This window comes from Arvicanthis niloticus, chromosome 29 (genome assembly GCF_011762505.2).
Source record: "Arvicanthis niloticus isolate mArvNil1 chromosome 29, mArvNil1.pat.X, whole genome shotgun sequence".
Lineage (NCBI taxonomy): Eukaryota > Metazoa > Chordata > Mammalia > Rodentia > Muridae > Arvicanthis > Arvicanthis niloticus.
The window spans coordinates 25,606,256-25,619,598 of record NC_133437.1 but is presented as its reverse complement, the minus strand read 5'-3'; the positions used below and the strand labels follow the sequence as shown (position 1 = coordinate 25,619,598).

General features: G+C 49.1%; 1 protein-coding gene and 1 long non-coding RNA gene across 3 annotated transcripts in view; one reads left to right on the top strand and one right to left on the bottom strand.

Moving 5' to 3' along the window:
* The first annotated feature begins 263 nt into the window (after positions 1-263).
* On the top strand, positions 264-3,641 carry LOC143440487 (uncharacterized). Its single transcript, XR_013108151.1, has 2 exons — positions 264-422; positions 753-3,641. It is a non-coding gene; the product is annotated as an uncharacterized LOC143440487 (long non-coding RNA).
* Positions 3,642-4,769: 1,128 nt separating this feature from the next.
* Prkd2 (protein kinase D2) overlaps positions 4,770-13,343 on the bottom strand; it is a 28,171-nt gene continuing 19,597 nt past the window's right edge. For both annotated transcript variants that reach the window (XM_076927367.1, XM_076927368.1), the window contains 4 exons: positions 10,766-10,864; positions 8,996-9,263; positions 5,592-5,677; positions 4,770-5,337 (listed from right to left, as the gene is read on the bottom strand). In XM_076927367.1, coding sequence (XP_076783482.1) covers positions 5,137-5,337; positions 5,592-5,677; positions 8,996-9,263; positions 10,766-10,864 — 654 coding nt within the window. In that variant the 3' untranslated portion in view covers positions 4,770-5,136. The remainder of the gene's footprint in view (positions 5,338-5,591; positions 5,678-8,995; positions 9,264-10,765; positions 10,865-13,343) is intronic.

The window sequence follows — 13,343 nt, the reverse complement described above, 5'->3', positions numbered from 1 at the left end:
CCACCCGCGTCTCATCTGCATGATCACGCCCCTGAAGGCAAGACAACGACCTGCTATTGGCTGCTGCCTTTCATGACGCAGGGCTCCGCCCCGCCCCGTTTTTCCTTCTTAACGCACGCGGGTGACTACCTACGGGGTATCAGACTCGCCACGCCCCTTTGTGCGGCGACTGGGGCTGTAGCGACGCCTTTTTTATGTCACAATGAAACAAGCCCGCCCTTGCTCCAATTCCATTGGTGCTAGCCGCTTGGTTCTAGAGCTGGTTCCGCCCCCTTGAGGGCGAGCTCTGGCTGCCATTGGGCTCTCCAGGTCGAGGGAAGGGTGGTCTATAAATAGAGACTGGATCCACGTGACAGCTCCGCAGCTGCTCTTGCCGCCCCTCCCGAACTTTCAGCTTTTGAGTCTGCGCAGAAGGATCATCGGTGAGGCTTGACTCTATGGCTCGTCACCTCCTCCAGGCAGCTTTCCCAGACCCTCAGAAGTAAAACGGACCGAACAACTTACGGTTCGGTTATGCTTTTAAGCAGGACCAGCTCAAACCGGCTCTGTAATTCCATCACAGAGGAGGCTGAACCAGGAGGAGAATCGAGAGTTTAAGGCCAGCCTGAGCCACATAGTGAATTTCAAGCTAGTCTGGATTACACAGCGAGTTTCTGTCCATCAAAACAGCACATTTATGGAATTACAAGACCCTGGGTGAAATATTCTATGATTTGACCAGAAGAGAATCTGAGGTCTTTTTTGTCTTCCAGGTGCGGTGGAGCTGAGCTCGCAGGGGCCTTTGTTCCCGGTTCTGAGACGCTTTGTTCTCAGTCTTCTGAGATGCTCTGTTCTCAACGTTCTGTGGTCCTGAATCTGAGCCTCCCAGCTTTCGAAGGCTGCATCCTGCCTCCCCTCACTGGGCAAGAGGGGCTAGCGCCCCATCATGCGGCCAGCATGTGTCACTACACCCGGTGTGTCGGCAACGTTTGTGAAATATAGCCCATTTCTCAGACGGACCTTTGGCTCCTTTTAAAGGCTCAGAAGATCTGTAAGGGAGGATAGGGCATGAGAATCGCGGTGAGTTCGAGGCCAATATGGGCTAACTATGGGAGCCTGTTAGAAAATGACAAACATAGCGTGAAATTTTCTTTTATAATTTTTTATGATCGTCTGGCAGTAACCAACCTTGATGTGGTGAGTTTCTGCTACTTTAAGGCTGAGTAACACTAGGAAACGTACTTAGTCTCTCTGTGTTCTTCATCTGCATCTCAGAGTTATTCTGAACGTTAAATAAGTAATTATGTTTTGCTTTGCTTTTTGAGGGTTTCACTAAGTAACTCTGGCTGACCTGTAACTATGTAGACCAGCTGAGTTCTGGGCCTGGTGGGTCATGTCTGTAATCTCAACACTGCGGCTGGAGAAATGGCTCAGCGATTTAAGAGTGTTTGTTGCTCTTCCAGAAGACCTGAGTTCATTTCCTGGCACACAGAAGGAAAAAGAAGCTCACAATCCCCTGTTAACTCCAGCATCAGGGGATCCAGTGCCCTCTTCTGGTCACCGCAGGAAACTGCACTCTAGTGTGTGCATGTGCACGCATGCGGGCCAGTGAACACACACACACACATACACACACACACACACAATTTGAAATATTTTAAAAAGTCTTTTAAAAATTCTCACAGTGCCAAGAGTGGTGGCTCAGATCTGCCACCCTAGTGCTCTAAATGATTACACAGGTCTGGGCTAGCCTGGACTACATGGCAAGACCAAACAAAAGACTGAGGATGAGACTCAGTGGTTGAGGGTTTGTCTAGAATCCTACTAGTTTCAACCCCCAGCACATCAGTAATCATATCAAATGAATCATCAGTTTACTCTCAGCTGTTGGAGGGTTGAGCGCTAAAAGTCAGGGTGACCAAGCAACTGGAGAACTGGGTCCTGAGTTTAAAAGGGCAGAATGGTGACACACACCTTTAATCCCCGCCCTCAGGAGGCAAAGGCAGGTGGATAGTAAGTTCTAGGCCAGGGAGGGCTAGGTAGAGAGACTCTGTCTCCAAAAAAAAAAAAAAAAATTCTTTCCCCACAGCCTCAGGACCGAGATGGGAGACACGGGGGTCAGGTGCTCCCTACATGCATTGCCCATGCTCTCAGACTGCCTCAGGCTGCCTGATTTCCCATGTTCCCCAGCCCCATCCATCCCTTCTCTGCCTACTTGGGACTGTCCTTAGGACTTATCTGTGTGTCCAAGCAATAGAAGTAGGGCCTGAGGTGTCATGGTCATCACCGCATACCCGGAATCACTCAGCACAGTGACAGAAATGGACAGGGGTGAATGAGTTCCTGTAGTGTGTCAAGAAGCCATTGCAATAGAAAACACTAAGGCTGGGAAGGCAGCGAAACTAGTCCAGTGCTCGCCATGAACACATGAGGGGCTGAGCTCAGATTCCCAGGCTCCATGCAAAAGGCCAAATGGAATGGTTCCACAGTTGTCATTCTCGTGCTGGGGGACAAACACAGGGGGAAGCTTGATGGCCAGCCAGTCTAGCCAGTTAGTGCGCGTGAGGGTCATCAAGAAACCCTGTCTCAAAAAACTACCTGGATAGGTCGTCTGGAAAGATGGCTTTCAGTGGGTAGGAGACCTTGCTGCTGAGCCCAAGGTCCTGAGTTCTATTCCTGGTACCCACGTCCATATGGTGGACAGAGATAAGTGACCTCTGCAGGCATGACACCACCATACACACCCTGCCTCCAAATTAAATATACAAAAAAGCAAGGTAGAGAGGGTAACAGATGAACACTCAAAATATAGACATTTTCATTTTCTTCCAAGACAGGGTTTCTCTGTGTAGCCCTGTGTGTCCTGGAACTCACTCTGTAGACCAGGCTGGCCTCGAACTCAGAGATCCGCCTGCCTCTGCCTCCCAAGTGCTGGGATTAAAGGTGTGCAACACCACCGCCCGGCACGATATAGACTTTTTGTCTTCATGAGTGCACACTATACACATACAAGCTGTACTCAGTGACACTTGGTGGTAAAGGGCTTGCCTGCTATTTGTAAGGGCTTGGGCTCCATCCCCAGGACCTCAAATGGAAGGACAAAAAGGAGGAAAGGAAGTTTTGACATCATCATGATGCAAAAATAGTTTTAAAAAATTACCTGGAGGGCTTGCTCAGCAGTTAAAGAACTTGCTGCACAAATACAGGAATGGTACTAGGATCCCCATGTAAACAATGTACACGGAAGCCTGCCTGTAACTCCAGCACCTTGGAAAGCAAAGCTAGGATTCCTGGAGCAAGCTGGCTAGATAGACTAGCCTAACAGGATAACAGGGAAGTTCTGGACTCAACATATCCTGCCCATGGCTATGGGCTGGAGAGACGATTCAGCAGGTAAAGGAACAGGCCAGCAAACACACTGCAGAGCTCAGAAGTGGTTTCAATGTGGGTTCTAGGGATAGAACTCAGGCTGTGGGGTTTGGTGGTAGGCACCTTTACCCTTTGAGCTGTCTCTCCTTTCAGTATACTGTTGAAAGAAGGGCTCGGCTGGGCAATGGTGGCACACACCTTTAATACCAGCACTCAGGAAGCAGAGGCAGACGGGTCTCTGAATTGGAGACCAGCGTGGTTTACAGAGCCAGTCTCATCAAGACCCTGTCTTGCCTGTCTCGAAAAACCAAAAAAAAAAAAAAAAAAAAAAAAAAAAAAAAAAAGACCCTGTCTTGAAAAACAACAACAACAACAAAGAGGTGGGGGGAGGGGAGAGAGAGAGGAAAGAATGGCTGATATATCCCAGCCTGCTCTTAAAATATAATTAAAAAAAATACTTGTAGTTAAAGATGATATTGAATTTTTTGCCTCTCTCTCTCTCTCTCTCTCTCTCTCTCTCTCTCTCTCTCTCTCTCTCTGTGTGTGTGTGTAGGAGTAGGGGGTTGGCTGGCATGTGTGTGCTACACTGATATGGAGGTCAGAGGACAACTTCCTGGAGTCTGTGCTCGTCCCCTCAGAGGCTGTGTTGGAGCTTGAATTCTGACTTCCTCTGCAAGCACAGTTATTCCCTGAGCCGTCTCCTCTGTCCGTGAACCTCAATCTTCTAATCCTCCTGCTCTTAAACCTGCAGTGTTGTATGACTGCAGGCGTGCGGCACACACAAATTACTTTTCATAGTGCGAAATATTGGGTCAGTGGCGCTGACATACTAGACAAATATCCAATGGCTAACCCTAACCCCCAGCCCCTCACTGGTGGGTTGTAGGTAAGGGCTCCATCCACTGCCCCTTAAATGCACTTAGGACTTAAGATAGGTTTCTCCATCTTGAGAAGTGTACCCACTCATCTGTCAGGGTGCTTCCTCCTCATCCCTCCCTTCCCCCTCCCCTCCCCTCCCTCCTTCTCCCCCTGACCCTCCCGCACTCACAGAGATTAGGGCTAGGATTAAAGGTATACACTCTAGGCTACAGGTACTTTTTCCTTTCTTATTCTCCAGGAAGTCCTCTTCCCCAAACTCTTCCCCTCCGCCTGTCTTCCTTTCTTATTTTTGAGACAGGGTCTTAACAGCCCAGACCGGCCTGGAACTCACCATGTACCTAAGTATGACCTTGAACATCTGGTTCTTCTGACCCCACCTCCCAAGCACTGGAATTACCCAGCACAGAAAAAGACTTGTCTTTTTTTGAGATTCAGCAGCCCTGGCTGGCCTTGAATTTAAAGCGACCCTCCTTTCTCAGCCTCTCCAAGTGCTGGGATTATAGACATACATCACCATGGCCAGTGGGAGCCTCATTTGTTATAAAAAGAAAAAATACATTTATTGCCTGTGTTTGTGTGGGCACATGTGGTGGTCAGGGGACAAACGGCAGGAGTCAGTTCTTCAAACCGGTTCATCCCAGGGATTGAACTCAAGTTGTTAGGCTTGGTAGCAAGCGCCTTTACCCGCAGAGTCAACTCTCCAGCCCTTATCACTCCAAGGTTGGGGCATCAGAGACTAAGATCATGGCCCCGGGAAGAAGAGTCTGTTGGGAAAGACAGAGGGCCCTGGCCCTCCTGTGTAATGCCCCATCCAGTCTGTACAGGAAGCTGCTTCCTCTAGAACAGTTCACTTTTGGGATGATGTGCAGGGCTCCAAAGAAAGCAAGCAGCCCAGTGGGGAACACTGGCCTAAAGGATGCTAATCCGCTCAGCCAGCCCCTGCATCTCGTGGTCCTGCGGCAGACAGGCGCCTCCCAGGTCCCCTTCTGCAGGCGTCTCATGGCGGTCTGCCACAAACTGATCCCAGCGTGCATCGTCGCTCTCATGGGTGATATATCGCTCGCCCATCTTTCCCTCTAGCTCTCGGAGGTCAAGCCACGTCTGGTACTCCTGTGCCGGGAAGAACTGGGTTAGCTCGGGGACCACAAGCTGGGCAGAATCCAGCAATCTCAGCAACAGCCCGGATTCTGCTGGGACCAATGATGGCAAAGCACCACACCCCACAACCTGCTCAGCCAATAGCGGTGTAGCCCCAACCCCAACCACAGCTCAGCAACAGGCGAGTCAATCACATTCTCACTCGCCCAGCCAATTAGAGACCTAGCTCTGCCGCTGTCTCCTCTAGGCCCCCCTCCCTACGTCACCTGTAACCATGGGTGGCTGAGAGACTTGTCCACGCTGTAGCGCTTGCGCATCTTCACCTGCAACAGGTTGTTGATGAGGTCGATGGCTGCGGGGGAAGGAGACAGATGAAGCTCTGATGGATAGGCGGCCTCTTCCAGAAGGTCACCCCATCCTGACTGTCACAAAGGCATACCTGTAGCACTGGCCCAGGTGACCAAACTCCTATGCTTGCTTTTCTCATTAAATTGCAAATCTTGCCACTCGTGGTAGCTGCACTGGAAATTCCAGTATTTGGGAGATGGAAGTGGAAGATCAGGAGTTCAAAGCCAGCCTGGATTACACCTGGCAACTGCAGGGATTTTAAGTATGCACTGGTGTGACTAGCTCTAATTTTAAAACAATATTTTACTTTTGGATTGATTATGGTAGAAGAAGCCTATATTTAATCCCAGCACTCAAGAAGCATATGGGTTTCTGTGAATTCAAGGACAGTCAAGGTTACATATTGAGACATTGTATCAAAAAACCAAACCAAACAAAATATATTTTATTTTGTGTGTGTGTGTGTGTGTGTGTGTATGTGTGTGTGTGTGTGCGCGCGTGCACGCGCGCGCGCACACATGAAGGTGCCCTCTTAGGCTAGAAGCAAGTATTAGAATCCCTGGAGCTAGAGTTACAGATGCTTGTGAGCTACCAGGCAAAGATGCTGGAACCTAACCCTCATCCTCTAGAAGAGCTCCATGCTCCCTTCTACCTCCAGTTTTTAACAGTATACCTTTTGGGGGGAAAACACATTTATTTCAAATGTTATATGACATTACTGTGATCAGTAGGGAGCTAACAATGATGTGCCATATTGTCAAAGGGCCACACACTGAAGCCACTGGTGCCTGCAGAAGACCCAGAGAAGGAAGCCTGGTCTTTGTGAAAAGGAGGGTTGAGTACCAGGTGTTCAAGCCGAAGCCCCACTGAGGCTTTGTCAATGGCAGCACATCTTGAAGGACAAGGCTTCACTGTGTGGGCCTGTGCTAGCCTAGGGGCAAGATCTGCAGGGGTTCCATGGATATCAAACTCCACAGATGCTCAGTCCTGTACAGAACTCAGCAGAGGATTTGCATACAGCCTCCACATATTCTCACTGCTTTTTCTGAACCATTTCTAGATAACTTATAATGGTGTTCTGGTTACACTGCTTTAGAGGGAACCTAGCACCCTGGTTCTGTACTTGTCCTAGAGTCTCAAGCCACCATGATACCAAGATCAGGCCACTGACCAGGCCAGAATGCCCGCTTCTCAGGACAGTTTTCTAGACATGTGTTCCAACACTGAGCCATACCTGCACCCCTCACTGTAGGATTCTCGGACAAGGAGCTGTATCACTGAGCCACGCCCCCAGCCCCTCACTGGGGGATTCTAGGCAGGGGCTCTACCACTGAGCCACGCCCCCAGCCCCTCACTGGGGGATTCTAGGCAGGGGCTCTACCACTGAGCCACGCCCCCAGCCCCTCACTGGGGGATTCTGGGCAGGGGCTCTACCACTGAGCCACGCCCACAGCCCCTCACTGGGGGATTCTAGGCAGGGGCTCTACCACTGAGCCACGCCCACAGCCCCTCACTGGAGGACTCTAGACAAGGGCTCTAGCGCTGAACCATGCCTGCAGCCCCTTCTTGGGAAGCTCTGGGCAGGGGCTGTACCACTGCCCTGTACTCCCACAATAGATTTCTATACTAACACAATAGAAATGTTATACAAATAGTTGTTACATTGTTTTCAGGAAACAATGGAAACCAAAGCCTTACAGACCAGCATTTGGGATGTGAAGGCAGGAAGATCAGGAGTACAAACACATCCTCAGCCACACAGTCCAAATCAATCAAACAAGACCACCCCAGCTCTCTGCCTCGCAAACGTCTGTGTCTCAGTGCTGATCTCCCAGGCCCAGTCACCAGGTGACATCCTTGTCTTGAGACCCAGGGCCACTGTTGAGCCTCTGATGAAAATATCAAAATGTCTGCCCAGCCCTGGCTGTTTCCCTCCCATCTCCATCAGGTCCTGGATCCCCAGAAAGTATCTCTTTTCTGGATCACCCCATAGCACACCCCTAGGTTGAACTGCCTTCTCTCGGGACACATTTCCAAAGCTGCAGGCTCATCTCTGCTCCATTCATAGAATTAGGCTCCTGTCCCTTCTAGAGAGGCTCTTCCTCCATGTAGGCCACTCTGGCTTCCTCCGGTCCTATTCCTCTCAGGATCCTGCTTCTCATCTTCAAGGCCCCATGTGTCTGTCTCGGGAATTCCAAACCACATACTATAGTTAAAACATGAGTCTCAGCCAGGTCCGGTGGCTTCCAGGCCTGTCATCCCAGCTACTGTCCAATGCCTAATTGAACAACAAGATGAGTTCAAAGCCAGCCTGGGCAATTTAGTGAGACCCTGTCTCAAACTAAAATACAACAAAGGGGCTGGGGATACAGCTTAGTGGAAGAGGACTTCCATCCATCCTGCACGAGCTCTAGGCTCAACTCCTACACTGATGCAAAAGAAAAACAATACCAAGGCACCAGACTTGGGGCTGGAGAGATGGCTCAGTGGTTAAGAGCACTTTCTGCTCTTGCAAAGGATGTGGGTTCAAGTCCCAGTACCCACATGGTGGCTCACAACCTTCCAGTAAAAAACTCCCGTTGTAAGGGATCTGATGCCCTTTTCTGACCTCCTCTGTCACCAGGCACACATGTATACATGCAGGCAAAACACTGATACACATAAGATAAACAAATTAAAGAAAGAAAGGAAGACAGACAGACAGGCAGAGCAGCTGACCTAGGACTGGAAAGATGGCTCAGTGGTTAAGAGCTCTGGCCGCTTTTCCAGAGGATTTGGGTTAAGTTCCCAGCACCTCCACGGACACAGATAATTGCCTGTAACTTTAGTTCTTGGGGATCTGATACCGTTTTCTGGCCTTCAGGACCACATGAGACACATACATACATGCAGGCAAAATGCCCATACACACGAAAGAAAATAACCACAAAACAAAATTTTAAAAAGAGAAAAGAAACTAGAAAGCTCAGTCTACCCAGTTCCCTGGTTCTGTACTTACCCTAGAGCCTTAAGCCACGATGACACCCCTAAGTATCAGGGTCTATCTACAAGACCCTCCCGGGTTAACCTTCAGAAGTCTACTCACTTCCACAGCCTTGAAGGTCCTTCTCTTTCAGCCCCACTCACATTTTGACCTGGGTCCACACCCATCCTTCATAGTCCCGCCCACCCAGGCCCAACTTTGCCCAATCCCTTACAGCCTCACCTACTAGGCGTGGCCTTGCCCTGATGTACTCTCAAGCCCACGCTTACTGCCCCATGAAATCTGAGGCCACGATTCTTCCCCACTCTCTTGCCTCCTTGTCTTTCCACAATGGCTCACCTCCAGATGAGATGTGGCTCCAGGGGCTGGCCGGGTACATAAAGGCTGCATTCTGTATCTGGTCATTGATGTCCTCGTCCTCATTGAAGGGGAACGTACCACTGAGACTCACGTACATGATCACACCCACGGACCACATGTCCAGGGAGCGGTTGTAACCCTGGTTGAGCAGAACCTCAGGTGCCAGGTAGGCGGGCGTGCCCACCACTGAGCGCCGGAAGGACTTCTCGCCGATGATGCGAGCAAAGCCAAAGTCACATAGCTTCACCTGCAATGGTGACACGTGGAGGTTGTGCGGGATGATGACGCCACCTCCCCCGCTTGCCACTGCGTGTCCACACTAACGCCACATCCATATTCCAAACAATATTGAATGATGGTTCAAACCTGGGATTTGACACTCACTAGCTGAGTGATCTCAGGTGAGCACCTTTCCCTCTCTGGACTTCAGTTTCCACATCTCTAACACCTGTCTAAAAGAGCTGTCAAGAGGATGGTGTGAGTTAATCCATATGCAGCTCCTGGACTGGGTCCAGTATGAAGAAGTCACTATTCAATGCTCTCTGCAGCTGTCTGTCTGTCTCCTAGGATGGGTCTCAGCCTCCACCTGACCCTATGTTAATGGTCCCTATAGGACAGGTGGGTCCTGGAAGGGGAACATAGGCAACATTCTAGAAGTCCATTCCCGTCAGAATGGGCCTATGATTCCATCATACTGGGGGTGGGCTAATGTCTAAGACCTTCTGAGCATTAGAGGACCAGGCATGCACTGGTGCAGGCAAGTGACCTCAGCTACTGGGAAGGCAGAGCTAGCATCACACATACAAGGCTAGCCGAGACAATACAACAGTTCAAGGTTAGCCTGAGCAACTCTAGTTAGTTAGTTAGTTTTGTTTTCTTTTGTTTTTGATACAGGCTTTCTCTGTGTAGCCCTGGCTGAGTACCGGGATTAAATGCATGTGCCACCACTGCCTGGCAGATTTATTTATTTTTTTTAATGCAGAATAAACACAGATTAAGAAAAATAAAGAAAACCTGAGCATAAGATAGGGACCAAGGAAGAACTATTGAGACTTTGTCTCAAATAAAAATTAAAAAGCTTAATGGTAAAACACTTGTGTAGAATCCCCCAGAGAGGGGCTGGGGGCGTGGCTCAGTGGTAGAGCCCCTGCCTAGAATCCCCCAGTGAGGAGCTGGGGGTGTGGCTCAGTGGTAGAGCCCCTGCCTAGAATCCTCCAGTGAGGGGCTGGGGGAGTGGCTCAGTGGTAGAGCCCCTGCCTAGAATCCCCAGTGAGGGGTTGGGGGTGTGGCTCAGTGGTAGAGCCTCTGCCTAGAATCCCCCAGTGAGGGGCTGGGGGTGTGGCTCAGTGGTAGAGTACAGGTCTAGGGTAAAGAGGGCCCTAGGTTTGATCACTAGAAGGTGAGAAAGACCAATGGGATGTGAGAGAAGTGTGGGCCACTTTCTCTACTACCTCAGCGAAGGAAGGGGATGCATATATTTCTTGTACAGCTTGTCTTTTTTCCTTTGTCTAGCTAGACTATGGACCATGAAGGCACAATAAAGCTGTGTTAAATGTAATAGCAGGAAAGAGGGTGCCCAACATGTAGTAACTTTGTAGCCCCAGAATGCAGTCGGGGTGAGAGATCAAGCCCTTGTCTTATGAAGCCAAGTCACCTAGGGTGTGAAGCATCTAGGCATTAGTTACTATCCACCCCCCTGCTGTTGTTACTTCCTCCCCTCCCCCCCTCCCAGGAGGGGACATAGCAGACCTGAGGAAACGGATCAGCTGATGCCAGTAACACATTCTCCGGTTTCAAGTCACAGTGGACGATGTTCTTGAAGTGCAGGTGTCTCAGTGCCACCAGGATCTGAGCAGAGGAGGCAAAGCCAAGTGAGAAAGGAAGGAGAGGGTCAGGCTAACGTGCGCACCCCCAGGGCCCACCCAGGTCTTTCCCTGCATCCCTAAGGATGCTGCCTAGGTGAGGAAGTTGTTAAGGAAGGGATCTCAGAAACAGTACAGCCCCTTACTCTCAAATAAAGAGCACGATACAGAACTCTAGAAAGGCTGGGCTACCATGGGGAGGGGTGGGAAGACAGAGCTTGGAACCCTAATGAGCCATTAAAACAGCAGGCACTCCCAAGACACTGCCTTCGTGTGCTACAATTAAAACCATTCTTACATTGAATCCCAGCTCTGGAAAGGCAGAGGCAGGTGGACCTCAGTGGATTTTTGTTTTCTGTTTTGTTTAGTTTTCTTTGAGACAGGGTTTCTCTGTGTAACTCTGGCTATCCTGGAACTTGCTCTGTAGACCAGGCTGGACTTGAACTCGGAGATCCACCTGCCTCCGCTTCCTGAGTGCTGGGGTTAAAGGCATGCACCATCACCATGATTTCAGTGATTCTGAGGCTAGCCTGTTCTACAGAGTGAGTTCCATGACCTCAGTGAATCTGAGGCTAGCCTGGTCTACAAAGTAAGTTCCATGACAGGCAGAGCAACACTGTAAGACTCCCCATCTCAAAAACAAAACAAAACAATAGCTAACAATGGCAAAATTTGTTTTGTTGGCAAGATGGCTGAAGAGGTGGAGGAGCTGGCACTAAAGCCAGTGACCTGCGTCCAATCCCTGGAACCCACATGGTGGAAGGAGAGAAGCAAGTTACCCTCTAATTTACACATGTGGACTGTGACATACACCCTTCCCCACCACACATACACAAACATAGTAAGTTTAATTTTTAGAAAGTATTTAAAAACGCTTACCATTTAAAAATCTGTACTACTAGGCCAGGTGTGGTGTGGCATGGTTATAACCCGGGCAGTACAGAGACAGAGAGACAACAAGGACAGTCTGGGCTACATAAGAGCTAGGCTAGCCATGGGCGACAGTAGGAACCTGTCGGTTTTTTGTTGTTTTGTTTTTCAAGACAAGTGTTTCTCTGTGTAGCCCTGGCTGTCCTGGAACTCGTTCTATAGTCTAAGTCTCAAACTCAAAGATCCGTCTGCCTCTACCTCCCAAGTGCTGGGATCAAAGGCATGGACCACCATCACCCAGGAGAGACACTGTCTTAGAAAACCAAATAAATAAATCTTACAATACAAGGTGATACAATCAATAAACAATGTAAGCATGACATGGGTAATGTGTCAAATGTACCCGGCTCTGTGTCTCTTCAATACAGTTCTTCTTGTTGTGGTGACCTCAACAATAACATTATTTTTGTTCCTACTTCACAACTGAAATTATGCTACTGTATATCTGATATTCAGGATATCTGCTATGTGACCCCATGAAAGGGTCCTTGGACCCTGGAAGGGGTTGTGACCCACAGGTTGTGACCACTGGTCTACTTGCTTAAGTAGAAAACCTGATTCCATAGATTTAGACAGATTGTTGCATCTTTGAGTGTCAGTTTGTTATTCTGTAAAATGGGAGTGATAATGGCACTGTTAAGGGGTTTATGATATTTATTTAGCTACCTATTTACATAAGGTCTCAAATTCAAAGAATGGACTGACTTTGTGATACCCAAAATGACCTTGAACTCTTGATCTCCCTGTCTCTACTTCCCAGTGCTGGACTTATAGGCATGTGCCATGATTCCTGGTTTTTGTGGTGCCAGGGATTGAACCCAAGGCTTTGTGCATGTCAGTTCACTAACTGAGCCACACCCCTAGACCCCTGTTTGGTTTATAAGACTGGGTTTCACTCTAGCTCACACTAAGAATTTCCTTTGTTTTGTTTTAATTCTGTACCTTTTTATTTCTTTTTTTTTTTTTTTTTTTTTGAGACAGTGTCTGTCTGTGTAGCCAGCCCTGGTTGCCCAGGAGCTCACTATGTAGACCAGACTGGCCTTGAACTCACTGAGACCCATCTGCCTGTCTCCTGAGTGCTGGGGTTAAAAGCATATAGTATCATGCCTGGTATCTGTTGTTTAATTTTTAAGACAGGGTCTTATGTATCCCAGGCTAGACCCAAACTCATTATGTAGTTGAAGCTAGTCTTTAACTGATCCTTGTACATCTTCCTCTTGTGTGCTAGGGTTACAAGCCTGTGCCACCATGGCCTCTTGAGCACAGGACTTAATGGTGCCTACCTGGAAGAGTATTTGGTGAGTTCTAAAGTTCCTGAGGCAAAGAACTGGACCCAGTACTTAGAGGTGGAGCAGGCAAGAGCCCTGAGGACAGAAAAAAATCTGCAGAGAGAAGAGGAGAGAGAGAGAGAGAGAGAGAGAGAGAGAGAGAGAGAGAGAGAGAGAAGAGAGAGCAGGCTGAAATGGAAGACCAGAGAGAGAAACTGTTTTGGCTGCTGAAAGTACTCAGCTCCTGCGTCCATGCAGTCAGGATAT